This window comes from Callorhinus ursinus, unplaced genomic scaffold, assembly GCF_003265705.2.
Source record: "Callorhinus ursinus isolate GAN/ISIS: 27379988/994484 unplaced genomic scaffold, GSC_fseal_2.0 scaffold10, whole genome shotgun sequence".
NCBI classification, from domain to species: domain Eukaryota; kingdom Metazoa; phylum Chordata; class Mammalia; order Carnivora; family Otariidae; genus Callorhinus; species Callorhinus ursinus.
Window position 1 is genome coordinate 85092031 of NW_027397072.1, and position 20468 is coordinate 85112498.

Consider the following 20468-nt stretch of genomic DNA (forward strand, 5'->3'; position numbering starts at 1 on the left):
ACACTTCCTGAATGTCAGGCCCTGAGGCCACAACAGGACCAAGCACCATCTTTCTCAGGGTGCTAATGCAGCACAGTGAGGCGGGCATTGAAATCAAGGTGGCAGAGTACTATGGGGGGGCATGGGGGTTACATGACATTTTCCTGTTTGAGGATCTTAGCAGGGGTTTGGGATCAGCCCTCGCTTTACTGTGGGGGAAAGGCCCACAGGAAGTTAGTTACTCGCTGACCCTGAGTCCTGCCCATGAGCTCCTGGTGTTTACCATGGTCATATTGCCTGACCTGGGGTCAGGCCGTGGAGATGCAGACTGACTAAGCTTTTGGGAAAAACCTTGGTTTTCATTTTTTAAAAGCTAGATTCAAACCACTGGAGGAAGAAAGTTTCCTGGCCAACTTGATACTCCAGCCTCCTTTGTTTCTAGCCCAGCCTGGCTGTCAAAAGGATGTCTTCTCCCCTGTTGTTGTCAGACCTTACAGAGAGCGTGGATGGACTGTGGCACCCAGCGGCAGTGACAGTAAGGCTGGTTTGCAAATGAAGCTGTTGCCCAAAGAGACACAAAAGCTGCCAAGGATGCATTTAGTCCTTTGTCTCACAAGTGGTTAGAAATTTAGTATTTCCCCTTCTTTCAGCCTATCTGGTCCTCATGGTGAGCCATGGTGCCAGGTGGAACTTTTTCTGCCAGCAGAACACTCAGAAGAGAGTTCAGTTGACAAGCTTTTTGCTTTGCCCAACACAGTTCAGCCGGCCTCCACCGTACATGTCTTCGCCCCAGCCCGGCCAAGCTCTCTGGCCTCGTCCCACATCCGGCCCTCCCACTGGTCCTGCACAGCATGGCCCCACGGCCTCCTTCATGTCTGCTCACAGCCCCGTGCAGCCTGTCTCCTCTGCCCCCACGCTGCCTCTCCTCTTCTGAGCTCATCCCTGGTCAGCAGTTGGTGACGTGTTTGAGCCTCTGTGTGACAAAAGAAACATGCTCACTGAAACAGCTGAGTGAGGGAATTTTTGTTTGAGTCGACTTTGACTTAGATTTGGCCTTGTCTGAAATAAGTTGTGCTGAAGAGCGTGCCCCCCCCGCCTTGAGCTGCCCTTGGGGTTTGTGTATGTTGGATATTGTGGTGTTTTAGATCACTGAGTGTACAGAAGAGAGAATTCAAACAAAATATTGCTGTTCTTCAGTTTTGTTTGTGAAATTTGAAATTACTCAAATTTAAAATAAATTACTGGACTGTGGGAAAAAAAAGATTTTTTATCTGGTGCCTAAGATACCAGCCACAGTGAATTCATTTGGGACCATCGTAAGTCAAATACGCTGGCCCCCATCAGATTGAGGTTCAGTGGTGTGGATCGGTTAAGCCTGATGTCTTTGGCCACCCAATGCCACAGATTTCCCATGATGGCTCTTGCAGTAAGTATTTTCAACCCAGGATTCTCTGGGTTTAGGAAGCAGGCACGCCAGCTTGGCAGCTAACCGTGACCTGGCGGGGACGCTGGCCCCCATCCTCACTGTCCCACCCACACTCCCGTATTCAAACCTGGGTGCTCCCAAGCTATGACTGTATTTTTTTGACTTTCTCACCCAAATATAGCACTTTGCTAAGGGGGAATCAACAGTTTGGCATATTGAAGGAGGTGGGCTAGAAGGAGTGAGAGTGGGGGTGGGCAGTTGTATTTTTCAGCACTCTTCATTGGAGTGACAGAAAGTCAAATCAAAAGTAGACAAGATAAAAAAAAAAGGAAATTTTTTTTAAAATGTTTTATTTATTCAAGAGAGTCAGAGAGAGAGAGAGAGAGAGAGAGGCAGAGAGAGAAGCAGGCTCCCCACCTAGCAGGGAGCCCGATGCAGGGCTCGATCCCCGGACCCTGGGATCATGACCTGAGCTGAAGGCAAACGCTTAACCATCTGAGCCACCCAGGCGCCCCATAAAAAAAAAAAAGGAAAATTTCAAAAGAGAATCCGTCAGCTCACATCACTGGGAAGTATGGTTGGATCCAGGGGCTCTTCGTCTCATTCTGGGCCTCATCCCTGCTCAGCCCTTCATTCTTCACAGACTTCTACAAACGTGGGCAACTCCAGGTGGAGAGAGCCAGTACTCCCTCATAACTGCGGTGGGTGGGAGTCATGGGTCCCCTATGGATGGCCCAATGGGGTAGGGATGGCCCTGCTGAAGCCATAAGAGGAGTATCCCTTCTCTAAGGGATAAAGGATACTGAACAGTTGAAAACAACAACAGAGGACTACGGCATTGATTTTAAATGGTCACCCTTTAAAACATAGGAAGTCTAGGGGCACCTGGGTGGCTCAGTCGTTGAGTGTCTGCCTTCGGCTCAGGTCATGATCCCAGGGTCCTGGGATGGAGCCCCGCATCGGGCTCCCTGCTCTGCAGGAAGCCTCCTTCTCCCTCTCCCACTCCCCCCTGCTTGTGTTCCTGCTCTCGCTAACTCTCTCTCTGTCAAATAAATAAAATCTTTAAAAAAATAAAACATCGGAAGTTTAGTAAATTTGAGGGTTTTTTTCCTTTATATATATATATATCAAATATTTTGATCCTAAATTTCGGCACTGGTGAAAGCTAATCTTCCGGCATAGCTAAAAAAACCAGACACAAATTAAATGCACATATAATAGCACAAAAATCTATTAGAAGCCAAACATTAAATATATCCTAACCTTATATGAAAAATTGCTTTGGACGCTTTGTACCCTAATCAAACTTTGTCAGATCTCCTTAGCATTTAAAATAAAAGCCCTTTGGAATTTTTAGTTGACGCTTATAGCAGCCCCTAAACCTAATGGGGGAAATCCCCACAAATTAATGACCTTCAGTCTTATTGTAAATGGCATTTTAGGTACAAGGAAGCTTTCTGGTTAAATCTGCTTTATGTTGCAGGTCCGATAAGTAACAAAAATAAAATGTCTTTGCCATGGACCTCCTAAACTCGGGTGTACAATGTCTAAATGAATTGTCTAGAATATACTTCTGAACTATCAAATTTGTTTGACATTTTGTCTTAAATCTCCAGAACCCCAGCTGGAAGGTGACAGAGCATATTTTGAAGTCGTCTGTTATAACATCTCTTCATCTTAAAAGGAGTATTTAAAAGATTTTGACTTGAAATCACCAACATTAATTATGTATGACATATTCAAGCTTTTATGAGAATTCCGCCTTTAGTGCATGTAATTTTATTCAAGAAAGTTAAAATGTGCTCATTATTATCAATGAAAATGTAACCCAGGATCAAAGATCCAGAGCTTGGTGTAAGAAAATCATCACAAAAGCTGAAAAGTGTAGTTTGTTTAGATCCAGCTCTCCTGTTTGCCACTTCAAATCATATTTTTATTACTGTTATTAGATGCAGACAAAGTTCATGGAACAAGTTGTGGTTGGTCTTTAACGTGACAGCTCCGGAGGTGGCTCTGTCAAGGAGCTTGTTCACCAACTGTAAATCCAGTCCATCCCAGGCAGCCTGCGCTCATGGGTCTCCACCCTTCTGTGCAGTGTGACCGCTAACTGGCCTGGAATCCTGGGCTGGCGTTCAGGCTCTCCAAGACTTTTACCCATCTCCATATGTGGAGCACATCGTCCAGCACCTTCCTGCCCAGGACCCCTGGTGGAGCAAGGAGAGCGTTAGAGCTGCTGGGGGCGGGGGTTGGGGGGTTGTGGACCCCAGTTGTTCTGGGAGCCTAATCTTTAGCTTGGAAGTTAAAATCCTGGTCACTTGTGAGCGCATGCTACATGAGACAGCGTCTTTTTCATTTTTTAACAGTGATTTCCATTCGTTCTTTGTTCTTTGTGCGAAGATGTTGCAGTTTATACATTATTGAACAAACTGTAGAGGAAGTCATTACTTGGTGAAAAAATGTTACTTAGAATCACGTAATACAGCATGCCAGCAATCACAGAGATTTTCTGATGGTCTCATTCTAGATATTCTCATCCGTAATACGATTCATGCAGAGCACAGTGCAGCAAAGCCTCCAACCAAAACGCTCAAGCACCAAATAAAATCTGTGAAGTTGGATTTTATGATTAATGGGAGAATGGAAAGAAAAGCCCATCATTTGAAGTAATGTCAAATCTTGCTGAAACACCCAGTACTCCCCCATGCTTCAGGTCCCATGTAGCGGGGTCTGGAACTGCCTGGTATCCTGTATGTATCCAGCTCCCATACTTAAGAGAGAGGGTGTTGGAAAAGGGGTGTGGCCCAGCAGGGGCTGCTGCTCTTGGGTTCTTCTTTCTGTCCACAGCCCAGGCTATCCCAGGAATTCATGTTTGGGCCAAGATGAGCAGGCCTTATGGGAAAGTGTGTTCTTCCAAAATATGGCACAGAGAAGGTGTGAATTAGAAACACTGGTTAATGAGGGCTTCCAGTCCACCACGTTTGGTTAGTTACTGTTTACTTATAGTGGGTAAAGATTGCCTGAGACTTTGCAGAAGAGTGTGAGGATTTGCCTCTCCTGCTGGGAAAATGTGTAAAGTTCTAAGAGAAAGAAAAATCCCATTATCTTTGTTAAAAAATCAAAAACACACATTGGAATTCAAGGTGCTTTTGCTACAGCTGGGAGAAGTAGATGGTATGACTTGAATGAAAGAAGAAGAAATAGAGCAGATGTGTGGGCAAAATAGCCACAGGAAAGGGGGGGAGGCTGTGGAATTCCTACTCTGCCTCCTTCCCTAGAGGGTAACAGGTTTCCCTTTAAATTAAATGTTGCCTGGAGCGTGGACACTGTGCGGTGTTTTGGGGCTTTGGGCTGGGTGGGCACAGCCATCCTCTGAGACGTCCGTGAACCACACTGCCTGTTCTGCATTCAGAGATTTCCCTTTGAGCCTTTGAGATCTCATAGCTGCCGCATGGCAGTGGCCTCGTGGCCTCATGGTTACTTGTGATACGTTTCTTATCCCAAATCTTCACTCCCTGAACCTCAGCCCAGCTTCCACCTAGAGACGCGGGCCATTTCCTTTCCCTAGGATCAGAGGGAGCACTCATCATGGCTTTGGAGGGTTTTATGGAAAGTGAGGATAGACTTTTGACACTCCACAGACCTCATGCATTTACCATAGAAATCATGGTACAGGGTCTTCTGATCCATGCTCATGGATTAAATAGACCTTTATTGGTGCACGAGTCTGCACCACTTCACTGGCTGTATGTGTTGGGCCAGTTCCCTGATCCCCCTCAGCCTCAGTTCCCCCCCTGCAGAAATGGGGGGATTCTTACTTTGTTACGGGACTGTTGGGAGTGTTCAGATCATGTAGGTGTCAGTAAGGTCAGGTTCCTCCCAGACACCTGTCTCTTGAATTTCACTGCCTCTGCAGCTATATGTGACAGTGCTCCCATGGAATAATGGTTCTCAGGTGCCAGAAGCTCGCCAGGCAAGCTTTCTATTTTGGTGGCCATCTCGCACGGGTAAAGTTGTTGCCAAGACTGTTCAGAGGACTTTGGCCCTCTCCTGATAAAATACGTCTGAGAAAAAAAGAAATTCCAAGCCCTCACTCAGTCAGAGTAGTAATTGTTATTCATAGAGCGCTCCCTGTGCCTTATATTACGTCTGCATTTAGGTACCTGTTAGGGGCTGAATTATGTCCCCCAGAATTCATATGTTGCAGTCTTAACCCCTAGTAAGTCAGTGTGTGACTAGACTTGGTAAAGGTCCTTTAAACAGGTCATTGAGTTAAAACGAGGTCTTGGGGGGGGGTGGGTCCCAGTCCAGTGTCACTGGTGTCCTGTAAGAAGAGGAAATTAGGACACAGACATGCAACGAAGGGAAGCCCATGTGAAGACACAGCAAGAAGGTGGCCATCTGCCAGCTAACGAGGGAGGCCTCAGAAGGAAACAACCTTGCCGACATCCTGATATTTTGACTTCTAGCCCCCCGAACTGAGAGAATATCAGGTTCTGTTGTTAACGCCCCGTGGGCTGTGGTACTCTATGGTGGCAGCCCCAGCACACTGACACAGTGCCACTCTCTAAGGTCTAATGCTGTCTCTTCTGCTCATCTTGACACCTTTCTGTGCCGATGAGTATTCTGAATCCTGCTCTTCTGTACATATTTTCTCAAGTAGCTTTCATTACTCACAAATTTGGAAAGATCTATTAGAAAGTTATTTATAGGAGCGCCTGGGTGGCTCAGTTGGTTAAGCGTCTGACTCTTGGTTTTGGCTCAGGTCATTGTGTCAGGGTCGTGAGATTGAGCCCCATACCGGGTTCTGTGCTCAGCAGGGCGTCTGCTTGAAGATTCTCTCCCTCTGCCCTTCCGCCCCTCCCCTCACTCACACACATACACACACACACTCTCTCTCTTTCTCTCTCTCTCTCTCTCTCAAAATAAATAAATCTTTTTAAAAAATGTTATTTGTAAATATTATTTCTTGAAGTCTTGTTACCAGTAGAAATTGTCCTCTCCCTGGTCATTGCTGCCTTAGCATGCGGACTTCTTGATGAGGCTTAGAATACCTTGGTGCCCGAGCCTTCTGGACAGAAGTGTACTTTCATGAACGGTCTGCCTTCTGGATTCTGGAGCTAGTGAACCACCACAGTGCTCTCTCATGCATAGCTAAATTAATGTGGGTTTGAAATCGCATGAGAGGATTCATTTGAAGATTTAGAGGTTTATGTTTTCATGTGAAGTGAGTTAACTTGTAAGTAGAAGTCTAAAATCTTAACTTGGTTTAATATCCTGGTTTACTTTTGTATTTCCTATATGCTTGAATAAAATGTTGTATAAAAAAACACACACAGAAGCCATTTGTTTAAAGAATTGGTATGTTCGCCTAAAAACCTTGTGAACAGTCCCTTCACATCGCTGTGCCGTCCGAAGGCCTTTCAGTGGCTGGCCCCCGCTGGAGGCACTGAGCGGGGCTGCGGAGTCTTAGACCAGGGGTGAACCTGCTCTAGGAGGCAGTGTGCAACACTCCAGAGTGGAGGATGATCACAGGGCAACGTTTTGTTCCCCTTGAACTCCTGCCCATCAACACGGGAGTAGAAGCAAAGGTAACTCTTAGGATCATTCTGTCTTTACTCCATTTAAAGGAAGAAAATGAGAGGTACAAGCTACCCATAAAAGTGTCATGGGAAGGGGAGGGGGGGAGAATCTGCAAATGGCCAGAGTTTCCATACCATCAAAATCTCCACATTGACCAAGTTAGGAGGTGATGCAGAGCTGGTGGGTGGCAGCCATCTATTAAGAAAAGCTGGGGAGCATGGCCCACCCTACAAGTCTGGTGGCACACCGCAGCTCTGAGCGTTGATGCGTCTTCCTCCCCTAGGCTCACTTCTCAAGAAGGTTCCAGAATTTTCTGCATTCTACCCGGGCTGAAACATTTTTGCCTTAGGGCTTTTCACACTGTTTTCCCCATGCCCAGGAAGAAGTTTCACACTGCAACTCAGCACTCAGTCCCTTATGTAACTGAAGCAACAGACTATGCTTGATGCACTTTGAGATTTTCTTATTCCCTTAAAGAAAACCAAAACAACTCAACACACACATACAAGATGGTCACAATCCATTCAGTTGATTTTATGATCCACTAGTGGGTTTTGAATCACAGTATGAAAAATTCTGCCTTAGACTTAACAGATCAACTAATTTTTTCTAATTGGCTCATCACATGTGGGAAACGAGTCTCTTGTTTTGAAAGGAGAGAATTGCAGGAAGAGAAGGGAAGGAGGGTATTGGATTGTACCCAGTGGGGCCAGTCTGCTGCCAGGCAGCCCTGGGAGGGTCTTGAGTGTCCCTGGAGTGGTGCAGGTGGTGGGCGGGCAAGGTGGGAGCAAGGTGGGCAGCTCTGACCGCTCCTAGACTTGGAGCACGTCTGAGTTCATCAGTCCAACGGGTACAAGAAGGCCGAAGACATCCTGTCTAAGCCTTTCTACCTTATTTTTCTCTCTGAGGGGCACAGGAATTTTCTAAAAAGTATCATCCTTCAGAAGGAAACTAGTTTTCTGCTGTTTTGTTATCTTTTTGTGCTGCTAGTACTCTGGTATTCTTTCAGAAGTGAATGAGAGAGAGGAGGTGTCGGAATTCCCAGCTTTTGCCAAGGCGCACCTCACCTGCACCTCCTTTTGCCCGGCGGTGGCTGTAGGGTGTGCCCACGGTAGCCCCCGTGTGTTGGAGGGATGGGGAATTGTGTCCAAGCGCCAGTGATGCCCCCTGCGTGCCCACTGAGCCCTCGCTCTGTCTCCGCAGGCCTCGGCAAGACCAAGAGGAAGACGAGTGCACGGGACGCGTCCCCGACGCCCAGCACGGATGCCGAGTACCCTGCCAATGGGGGCGGCGCCGACCGCATCTACGACCTCAACATCCCTGCCTTCGTCAAGTTCGCCTATGTGGCCGAAAGGGAGGACGAGCTGTCCCTGGTGAAGGGGTCACGTGTCACTGTCATGGAGAAGTGCAGCGACGGCTGGTGGCGAGGCAGCTACAATGGGCAGATTGGCTGGTTTCCCTCCAACTATGTCCTAGAGGAGATGGACGAAGCGGCTGCCGAGTCCCCCAGCTTCCTGAGCCTGCGGAAGGGCACCTCCATGAGCAATGGCCAGGGTGCCCGGGTTCTGCACGTGGTGCAGACACTGTACCCCTTCAGCTCGGTCACTGAGGAGGAGCTCAACTTCGAGAAGGGGGAGACCATGGAGGTGATCGAGAAGCCCGAGAATGACCCTGAGTGGTGGAAGTGCAAAAACGCCCGGGGGCAGGTCGGCCTAGTCCCCAAGAACTACGTGGTGGTCCTAAGTGATGGGCCCTCCCTGCACCCCTCGCACGCACCGCAGATAAGCTACGCGGGCCCTGCGTGCAGTGGGCGCTTTGCGGGCCGAGAGTGGTACTACGGGAACGTGACGCGGCACCAGGCCGAGTGCGCCCTCAACGAGCGGGGCGTCGAGGGTGACTTCCTCATTAGGGACAGCGAGTCTTCGGTAAGTGCCCCGGGGTGGCTGAGGTCTGCCTGCCGCAGTGTGCTGCTGTGTGTGTACATCGCACCCCACGCTGGTCGGCACTGTTCCCTCTCCACACACTATGCGTAGCCAAAGAATGTTTGGCCCTCCCATTAGCCTAGAGCCCCCCATATTTGGGGCTCCAGTTAAGCTAGAGGAATGCGATTTGCCTGTAAACCCGCATAAGGTTGCTGCTCTGTAATAGACTTAAGTCTGCGGTGGGTGTAGGAACCCAGCTGGGGAAGGTGGCCATCACTCTCCTGCAGACGTACCCTTGCGGATGGGAAGGTAAGTCAAATAGCTTTTTAGCTCCCGAAGGTGGTTTTCCTGCTCTACTGAGATTACCCCTTTAATGGTCTACAGACTCAGACATCATTTTCTCTCCGGGCTTCCCATTCTGTTCATGACCCCACTCCCCCTACCCCAGCCCTGGTGGTTGACTCTGTTTCCTTTCTGGGTCCTAGGCATGTCTGCTGCACTCAGCGGGAGGGGCACCTGGTTTCCGACACAGCCTTTGTTGGTTGGTTTGTTTTCCTTTTGAAACCAAACAGTCCTAAGGTCATCTCCACTGCAGGCGGCATTGCGGAGTTCATCTCCGAAAAGCTTTTAAAGCACTTATGAACAGAATTGAAAAGAAGACAGGGCTTGAGAGAGATGAGTTTGCGTGTGTAAACTGAATCAGAGGTATGAGGCCGCTTGACTTGTAGCAGATCCATTTCTAGCGGTAGACAGATGTGGGGTTTGTGTTTTGGGGATGTGGCTGGTCCTGTCTGGAAGAACTGGGCCAGTGTCATGCAAGGTCACGGTGTAAACGTTCTGGAAATACTCAACCCAATGGGTTTTGTTGATCCCTTTGCAGATACACCTTCCATACAGTAAGATTCCCCCGAAACAAGACTTCTGTAGGTAGAGTCCGTTGCAATACGTTGTATTGGTTCTAGCAGTTTTCAGTTTATTTTTTTAAATGCAAACTGTAAGATTAGGAAATATGTGATCTGTACTGTAATTGGTGTCCTCTGGGAAGGTTGGTACCACCATCAGTAAGTGCATATTCAAGACTCCTGCAGACTGATCTGAGAGGAATTCAAGGCCACAGAAATGTTTTTCCTCTTCTGAGAGACAGGCAGCTGTGGTCTGTTCTTTCTGGGTCAGGAGGAGCATCGTGGTGGTGGCAGCCAGACCCCTCACGGTGTCAGCAGGTCGGAGGGTTGACGGCCACCTTAGATGTGCTGAGGCAAGCACACCAGGCCTGGATATTGACTCCCTCTGAAATCTGAACTGAGATGTTCTTATCCAGCCGCCAGAGCTTATCGTTGCTGGGAAGACATCAGATTGAATTGTTCTCACGTGACGTAAGCTCTGTGCATAGCTTCCTTTAGATCATGCTGGAGGCTTAGGAGAATGAAGTATGCTGCACGTTTAACTTTTGAGCAGAAACTTAGAGGAATCACTGGAAAACCAATTACAGTAGAAGGTGGTTGGTCCACAGTACTTAAGGGATAAGTATAATCCCCAGTCAGAAAGTATAATCTTGATTTAGAAATTTTGAGTTCGAGGGGCGCCTGGTTGGCCCAGTCGGTGGAGCATATGACTCTTGATCTTGGGGTTGTGATTCAAGCCTCACGGGTGTAGAGATTACTTAAAAATAAAAAAAAATTAAAAGTCCTTAAAAAAAAGAAGAAAGAAATTTTGAGTTTTGAAGACACTTCTAGAATGGGGAGGGGCCAAAGCAGCCCTTAGCCTCATTCATTGTTCTTCCTGTCTAGGGCTCCGGGACAGGGTAGGTGAGAAAAACGCCCTCCAGATTGCTGGCCTTGGGGTGGACCTCCTACTACGTTTCTGTAGGAAAAGCATACTCAGCGGGTGTCACTGTCTGAACCCAGAGACCAGATCCTTGTGAATAGGGAGGGGTACAGGCACCCCTCTTTTCACTGTGCTTCGCAGATACTGTGTTTTTCACAAATTGAAGGTTTGTGGCAGCCCTGTGGTGAGCAAGTCTGATAGGCACCATTTTCCACCAGCATTTGCTCACTTCGTGTCCCCATCCCGTTTTGGTAATTCTCACAGTATTTGAAACTTTTTCATTATGTTTATATTTGTTATGGTGATCTGCGATCAGGGATTTTGACTCCCTGAAAGCTCAAGGTGATGGTTAGAATTTTTTAGCCATAAAGTACTTTTTAGTTGAGGCATGTACATTATTTTTTAGACATCATGCTGTCACACACTTAATGGACTACAGGGTATTGTAAACCTGACTTTTATGTGCTCTGGGAAACCAAAGAATTCATTTGATTCGCTTTAGTGTGAGATTTGCTTCTTTGCGGTGGTCTAGATGATCTCTGAGGTGTGCCCAAACTTGCATTATCTGGGTTCTGTCTTAGCACTGGAATAAGCTCCATTGTCTTGTTTGTCTCCTATTATGAGAGAATATGCTGACTTTCTAAATAATTGAAACATTAATTTTTGACATTTTTATAGGACCTTCTCCGGATTTTTTGCATTTTTGTCTTAACTTAGAAAAGCAAGGTATGAGACACAAATAGTGTGATTCCAGGAGCATGGAGGCAGGAGATGGCCCTGCATCAGCCCTGCACCCTCACTAGCACCACGCTGAGGAGGGCCACATGACCTGATGGTGTGCAGGGATGCCTTGTCCTAGTGGCTTGTGCCATGACACGTGGCATTTTCCACTCTTGGGATGCCTGCCTTGTGCCAAAGGGAGGCTACAGGGGTCTCCAAGGCATGTTGCTGCATTTCTCCCAAGAGCAGACCTAGGTCTGCTTTTCTCGCTCATACCCGGGTCATCTGAGGCTGTTGAGGAACTTGAAATGGATGGACAGAGGGACAGATCCATTCCTTATTCATTTTCCACCATCTACTGACTGCCTCTGCCTCTTGCCAGTGCTCTCTTACCCCTTCCTCTCCTTCTTTGTCTTCTTTCTTACTCATTTTGGCTCTTCTGAGATGAGAGTCTGGCTTTCAAAGCAACCACCAGACCGGTGTGAGCCCTTAGTCTAGCAGTCGTAATCTGAGAGCACATCGTGTCACGCCGGGGTCAGAAAGGTTTCTGATGGGGTCTGCATTCTTGCAGGACACAGAGACGTCGTTTTGCTTGCCTCATCTCTCTTGCAGTTTGGGCCTGGGACTTTCCTCTGATTGAGGCTACCGCGGGACACCTGACTTCTGAATAAGCACAGTAGCATCTTTTGAGCCCTTCTTCCAGATAGGCCTCGTGAAGATCTCCTGAGTGATTCCAATATAAATAAGCGAGGCGCTTGCTTGACGTTATCTTGCATTTAAAAATTCTCAGTATTTCTCTGTTTTGAAAAATAAAAATATACCCAACGCTGAGCCCTAGGACATGTGTGCTTTTGGGGGAGGAGAAGTGCGTATTTTGGAAAAACCAACACAAACATTGCCACATTCCATGCTAGCCAGTGTGAGTGATGTCATGGGTGTTTTCGGAGGTATCTGTCAGGCGTGTTTTATCAAGGAATGAACAGAATAACCAAATAATCCTGTTCGGGCTCTCTTTCCTGTCCCAACTCTCAATACCTACTCTGTTTTCTACCATCTTCTCTCGCTTTTTCTCCACTCCATAATCGTCATTTCTTCTCAGCAGCTCACGGTGAAAACAGCACGGTTTCTTATTCTCCATGTTCCGCTACCCTGCCTTCCCCTGCGAATCCAGAGCTCATTGAGTCTAGAGAATTCAAAGTTCATACCTGTCCTCTGTGTGCTCCTCATACATCCTTATGTATTTCCCCACACTTACTCTATGGATACAGCTGGAAAGCTGTGCCCACAGCTAAGAATACCCAGCAGCAACATTTCCAGTAAGCTGTGCAAGTTGTCAGTAGTTAGCTTTCCAGGTGCTCTACCCTCCGTCCTTGAGAAGGTTATTCGGAAAGAGACAGCTTACACCTGGGATGTGGTCGGCCAAGGGCCCTAGCTGTGGTTTAGGGAGCTATTTTCCTCTGCCAGACTTGAAAAATCCCAGAGAGATCTCCTTCTTCCTCACGTGTATTATGTTTCACAGTAGGATTTGGGTACTAATTTCTGGTCATACACTGCATTTGTTTTTTTTTGTTTTTTTGTTTTTATTGGAGAGAGAGAGCACAAGCAGGGGGAGCGGGCAGGCAGAGGGAGAGGGAGAAGCAGGCTTCCCGCTGAGCAAGGAGCCCAATGTGGGGCTCTATCCCAGGACCCTGGGATCATGACCTGAGCCGAAGGCAGACGCTTAACCGTCTGAGCCACCCAGGCGCTCCTGCATTTGTTTCTGATGGAGAAAAACCACCTTTTGCTAAAGATAACATAATGTGTGTGTTGGCCACACGAACAGTCATCTGTTCCATTCCTTCCTCTTAAAAAAAAAAAAAAAATCCATTAAGATTATTTGGCCAGGGAGGAGCAGAAGGAAAGAATTAGTATAGTGCCTTGCTACAGAATTCCAGTTCTATTTCTTATAGAAATCATAATTTTTTTTGCCAAAACTCTGTTTCTGGGTGATGTCATCCCTTTGCCTCTCCAGATCACTGATGCTCACACCGTCCTATTGTGCTACCATCTCCCTGAGGGCCTGGAAAGATAGAGACCTCAGGGTCCCACCCATAACATTCATGACCGTGACCTGGGAGGTCTGGAGCCTGAGAATTTGCATTTCTTAGCACATTCCTGGTGATGCTGATGCTGCTGAGCTCGGGACCACACTTTAAAAACGATTATGTAACCTGAATGGTTTTAGACATATTTACAGCAGTCGTTGAAATAGTACATTTGCTTAATCCTACATTTATGGGAACTATATATAAACATGCTTACAGGTGAACATTTATCTCTTCTAAAGTTTCCTTTAGGTAGAACTCTTGGCTTCTGTTGAGTGGAGTTAACCTCCTAAAGTGCTTTTCTGTCTGTTTTTTTCAGCTGTTTAGAATTTGGTAACAGACAAGCGGCCTTTGCTCTGTGCTTCATAGAGAATGGGAAAGAGCGCGGTTGTCAGAGCAGAGTGAACACTGCTTCGTAAGCAGCTGAGAGGATGGGGAGCCCCAGAGCAAGTTCCTTCCAGCAGTGACTTGCTCACGAGCTTTCTAAATCCACAGTCTGGGGCCATGATCTCTAGATGTCTTCTCAGTGGTAATGCTAAGAAAGAGCATAGGTTACTGTGAGCAGTGCCTACATGCATCTTTCCACTGCAAAAATAGTAAGTTACTTTTTGTCAGGCTGTTTGCCCAGTACTGAATGGAAGCTCTACGCCTGGATTTTTATAGTATGTCTCATTTGAAATATATTGAATTCTTAAAACTGGAAGGATCCGAAGCATCACTTAAGATGGCTACTTTTCTAAGAGTTCAGTCCTCATCACCTGTTTCATTGACCCGACTCTCAGATGGCTCTGAACGTCGTCAGCCCTGGCTAGCCCTACCATATTTACCTTCAGACAAATCAATAAACCCAGGCTATGAACTGGCATCTGTGAAAAAGACTAGAGCCTTATTTAAAGCTAGTTCTTAAAATATAACCAATCACAAATATGCTCAGGGTATCATTCGTAATTTTTTTCAGAACCCAAAGAGGGCTTCTGTACTGTGCTCTTGGCCTCAGTTAAAGGCCTGGCTCCCGGTTCTTCCCGGGAGGGAGGGGGATGGACTGGTTCATTTAAGTGAGTGCTCTGCCCTGGAGCTCCCATGTCTTCAAAGACTGCCGATACAATTGCATGTAACCAGCAGGCAAAAGATAACTGGCCTTTCAATAACATGGAAGGCACCTGAGAATCTTAGAAAACAATTATGTATGATGAAGGGCTTTAAATGGAGTCTGGTTTCTGCTTTCTTACAAATAAAGTAAATAGTACTGAATCCATTGATTTGTGTTTGGAGGGAGATGAATGTCAAAAAGGAAGAGTAGTCTGTTACCCCAAACTCAGCTGACTTGTGACGAGTAAAGGAAGCAGGCACAGGTTTGCTGAGTGGGCTCCGTCAGGCCATCGGATTAGGGTGGGGAAACTGCGTGTGGCCACTCTTCCCCCTTGTATCCCTGAGAGTTGCTGAGTGGCCTCTTCTGTTCGTGCCTCGTGTCTCTCTAGTCCTAGTGTGCAAGTTTCCCTTCTTGCACCTCTGTTCCTGCTGTTAGGTTCTTGGATTGGGCTTTCTCTTCCTCCAGACCATCGTACAGGTCTAGAAAATTCTAGAATACAGTTCCCCTCCCCTGCCCCCCTCACCAGTGTAATGTACACATGTCCTTCAAGTCTCATTCCGGCCACCTTTGCTCCTGCAAAGCCTTTACTGACCTGCAGGCCTGGGCCACATGCTCCCCACATGCTCCTGGGTCACAGGGCAGTCTTAAGCTAGGGTGGCATCGCCGCTGAGCATGGCTGTGTTGGTCCCTTCAAAGGCCAGTTCAGCACAGGGAGTGCGTATTGTGTCCTGTTGTTGGCCATTGAATCCCACTACCTTGCTGGGACTCCAAGAAATACTCTGCATTAACCAATGGATTAATTATTCAGAATGTGCATAATAGATTCAGTATGGGAATCAGCAGCCAACCAGTGAAGAGTGCTAAAGATTCCGAAGTTCTCTGTCCATGCCTGTGTTCTCCTGGGGTTGTGCTAAATGCACTGCTGAGCTTGAATCAGAACTGTGGCCTCTGGCATAGTTTTTGCTGCCATGAGGGGTGTCCAGACACCCTTTCTTCAGGCCTGCAAACAAAGTGGGGAGAGAAATGGTCATCCAATAACCACTGGCAACTGAAGGACAAGTCTTTCAAAGTAAAACAAAAAAATATGTCAAAGTAAATAATTTATCCATAACAGTATTCAGAAAGATTTTCATAAAAATCTCCTACATCATGAACTGCTGTTTATCTAAATATTTATATTGCTCTCATAGAAAATCACTAGTACCTATAAGAAATGTTTTTCCCCAAAAACTATTTCAAGATGTAATGGAAATTTTTAAAAATTGGGTCAAGGAAGTTTTTATCACTTAATCTGTTAAAAAGGCTTATATGGCAAATGCCTGCAGTACCAGTGTAAGCCTCTGGGGTGTCTGTTTTGTTTTAACTCAGTTTCTTTTTAGCTGTGGCTACAGAAATAGCTAAATGTATTTGTCTTCTGGACGGAGACTTCCGTTTGGTTTCTACAAGAGGTAGAAGTTAGACTTACCTCCCAGTAATCCAACTATCACTCCACTAAATTAGCAATGAAAGAAAAGCATAGAAATTATTAGGATCTTTGTGAACTGGGCGGTTTGTTCTGTTTTTCACAACACACACATGCATAGACACAGAGCGAAGGGCAGGTGCCCACTGGCCAGTCCAGGGGCACGTTCTCTGCTGCGGATATGGTTTCTCTGCTGGTGAAGGAAGATCACCAGTGCTATCTCCAGCCTTCAGGATTGGGAAGTGTGAGATGGCTGAGGAATCGGGATGGAAATGTTTAAGTTCGGCTCTGGTTGACACTTGGTAAACAGAAACGTGATTTTCTTGTGTGTAAGTAAGCGCCTGGAAGGCAAGCTCACATGTCTTCTCTCCTTAAACTGAGGACTCTGACTGCCTGCCAGGGGTCTTCACCCGGTGCCCCTAGAAAACTGTTCCTTTGCGATGTATAGAAGGAATTCCTCAAGAAGTGTATACGTTGGTCTCAAGGTGTGTGCAAGGCAAGTGCTTGCCCAGCACACAAGCTTCCTAGGGTATCTTACTAATACCACCAATATTCAAATATTCTAAGAGGGCCCAGTGGGTGTCCCAGCCAAAGCCAGGCTGTATCACTGTAGCATTTTTGGAAGGTCAAGAAAAAAGTGATTCATAGAAAAAAGTAAAGTTTAGGGATCATTGTTGCCTGACCCCAGGCCAAAGGAAAAGCATGCTCCCCACATTTTTGGATCAGGAGGTGTGTCTGAGCCCTGTCTCCAACAGTCACATGCCCTCCTGCATGCCCCTTCCCAGGAAAAGCCGTTAACTAGGGTCACTAGATGTTGCAGGTGATCTGAAGGAAATGTTGAGTTCTTGTGTACCACCGCTGTGCCCTCACTAGGAATGGTGTGCTGGACCCCGTCCCCTCCGCGCCCCCTTCAGCGCTCCTACAGCCAGAGACTGCACTCCCAGACTACCGCAGCTTAGCATCCATGGCAGGAGAAGCACGTGTCCTCACCCGTCCTGATGCCTTGGGTCCCTCTGTCACATGCCTCTTGTTTCCATCACAACTTCACAAAGCTTTTTAGACCCACACAGAAACTTTTAAGAGATGTTTTTTTTTATAGTGGCAAAATGTACATAATATAAAACTTACTGTTTTAACCATCTTTAAGTTCTGTGGCAATATGGACATTCACATTGTGCAATCATCACTACCATCCACCTCCAAAACTTTTTCAACCTCCCTGGTTGGGATTGTATATTCATTAAATACCACCCATTTCCCTCTTGCCCCAGCCCCTGGTGACTTTCTGCTTTCTGTCTCCTTTCTGTCTCTGGGAATCTGACTGCTCTTAAGCTCCTCATATGGGTGGAATCATACAGTATTTGCCCTTTTGTGTCTGGTTTATTTCATGTAACATAATGTTCTCGGGGTTCATCCATGTTGTAGCCTGTGACAGGATGTCCTTCCTTTTTTAAAGCTGAATGAGCTTCTGTTGTATGCAAAGACCACATTTTGCTTTCCATTCATCTGTTGCTGGACACTTGGGTCACTTCCACCTTTTGGCTATTGTGCATAATGCTGCTGTGAATGTGGGTGTGCAAAGATTTTTTCGAGTCCCTGCCTTCGGGTTTTTTTTAATGTATACCCAGAAGTGGAATGCCTGGGTCAAATGGTAATTCATTGGTTAATTTTTTGAGGACCTGCTATCTGTTTGCCACAGCAGCTGCACATAGCACGTTCCCACCGGCAGTGCACGGGGTTTCTCCACATCCACGCCAACAGTTGTTACTTTCTGTTTTTTTTGGTTTTTGTTTTTCACGATAACCATCCCAAATGGGTGTGAAGTGACAGCTATGTGGTTTTGATTTGCATCAGCATGTAACCTCTTAATCTCAGCTTCACTGTTTGCTTCTTTGGGGATGTTTCTCATGCCACTAGTACTAAGCAGCTCCTCCCCATGACCTCCGTAGCATGGCAAGAGCTGGGGAGAGTAACAAAATAGAGTTACCCCACGGAGTTTATAACACAGAAAGCAGTTCATTATGAATTAGGTCTGCAGGTAGTAACTACAAGTGGAATTGTATACAAACTGGCCCGCTCACCCCATTCTTCCTTACTGTATTCTGTTTTACCTTTTTGAAAGTTCCCACTAGATTATAGTTCCTGGAAATATGACAGAATCAAGCATGAGCAGTTCAGCAAACAAATGGGAAAAGACACATGTAAAATTTTCCTTAGCTTGGCAGCAGTAATTCTCAAAGTATGATTGCTGGACAAGCATCAATGTCACCAGGGAACTTGCTAGAAATGCAGATTATCAGGCCTCACCCCAGACCTGCTGAATCTGAGTCTCTGGGGCAGAGCCCTGCAGCCTCCGTGTGAACAAGTTCTTCCAGTGACGCTGATGCTCAGATTTGGGAACCACTGAATTGTGGCATATGAAATTGGTTCCAGCCCATTTGAACAGCACTGTGTTATATGGTAAGATTCTGAATTGAATTATTGAATGTCATTTGTTATTGATCATTTACACTGGGCATGACATGGCAGAAAAACAAGTGACAAGGACAATATTCTAAAAGCCCAGACTCTGAAGTATTTACATTTAACTTTAGGAAATATGTTTTGGGAGGCAGGGAGGGATAAACTCACATGCATGTACTAACTTTAAACACTGTTGTTTAAAGATGAATAGACTGTTCTGTGATTGATGACTGAGTTATGTAAAAAAGTTTATTTCAAAAGAGAATGAGAATGTTTGATCATGTCACATATGGATTGGCTTTAGGTCTGTGGAGTAAATACTTCAAAGACATATTTTGTAGAAGAAGAGAAAACGCCATTGAAGAGATAATCTGATGTAGAAACAAAGAGAGTGGTATCAGTTGACAGCTAGTGGCCCAAGTATAGACAGTGAGTCAATTTAGATTAAAAGAAGGCCATATTAGACAACCAGGGCAGGTGATCTAACAGAATGATAAAACCAAAAGGCAGCTTTTTTGAGATAAGAACAGAGAGAGTATTGATCAGTGGAATAGAGTTTGCCTCTAATCCATTGGTACTCAGATTTTTTTGGTCAAGGAACTACTTCTCTGGACAAAGAGTACCTTCCTTGAAGAAGTAAAGAAGAGAGCGATCCATTTACCAAACAAAAGGAAAGAATGATCCAGTTATTGAGAAGAAACCAACCAGGTGACCTGGATTTGGAAGTTGTGGGAGTGTTGAATATATGCATAAATTGTTGATGTTCAAAAACCAGCATGACTGGAAATAGGTCCAGAGTCTACCTGGGAGGCTTGGCAAACCACACAAACAACATTTCTACTCTCCAAAGTGAAAGATAGGAAGTTCTAAGAATCAGGAGTACCTGGGAGCAAGGTCCCACCCTTCCCTGGTATTTCTTTCCAGCCATGTGCTAAGAAGAAAATCAATATTAATACTTAAGCTATCTGAGATGGAAGAAGAAATAAAGGACATTACAGACTGTTCTCAGCATCCACTTTTTCTCCACCAATGAGAAAATAGTGATTAAATCTTGAGGGAAGGAGAGAAATATTCGACGAGGGTATCAGTTTTATAAAAATGCAAAGGTGCTTTACAGCAAACATTTGAAACAGTGGATCAAGTTGATGAAGCTGTAGATAGAAATAGTATCAAAGAGGGTGTTCTTTGGTTTTCTTTTCTAAAAGTGGTTATTTGTGAGCAGAAATTGCAAAGAGGTGAGATGTAAAAATTACTTAAAAGGAATGAAAACTGGAAGAGATGGTCAGAATGGGAAATTCATAAGTCAGTGTATTTATTGAACACCTACTCTGATCCCAGTGTGGACATGTGGGATTAAATCAAGTTCTAGTATTTAGAGGGATTATATTCAAATAGGGGACCTAAAACCTAAACAAAAATATATTAGTAAAAGCCCTGAAAGAGGTTGATTTTCTACCAATCTTGTAATTGTCCTCCCATTCCATTTGAAAAATGACTTCCTAAAAAAGGGGGGGGGGCAGGGGGCAGGTAGAATGAATGGCTTATCCCAACTGATAATTCTTCATAATCTCTGGTTCAAAAGCATGAGATAGGAAAAAAATCATTCCTTTAAGGGACAGTCAGAAGGAGAGAACAAGAAGAACATGGTCTGATATTAGAAAATTTCAAAAGTTAATACAGTGTTCAGTGAAAAGAAATCATAGTAAGTATAACATTTGGAGAAGGAAAGGGAGGAAATTTGGACAGTGGGAGGAAGCTCAACTACAGGAATTGAAGGCAGAATTTTCAAAATGGAAGAGAAGGTAAAGGACTGAGTCTAGTTAGATTTTAGTGCAGCCAAAGAAAGTTTAACAAATATGGTACCTGTGATGGCTTAAAAAGGTGTCCACAAATTCTTTGATACCCTTCTCCTTGAAGG

At 45.7% G+C, this 20468-nt stretch overlaps 1 protein-coding gene across 7 annotated transcripts in view; it reads left to right on the forward strand.

Annotated features, from left to right (window-relative positions):
• Positions 1-20468, forward strand: part of NCK2 (NCK adaptor protein 2) — a 145841-nt gene that overhangs the window by 117259 nt on the left and 8114 nt on the right. For all 7 annotated transcript variants that reach the window (XM_025869092.2, XM_073897923.1, XM_025869087.2 and 4 more), the window contains one exon: positions 8189-8910. In XM_025869092.2, coding sequence (XP_025724877.1) covers positions 8189-8910 — 722 coding nt within the window. The remainder of the gene's footprint in view (positions 1-8188; positions 8911-20468) is intronic.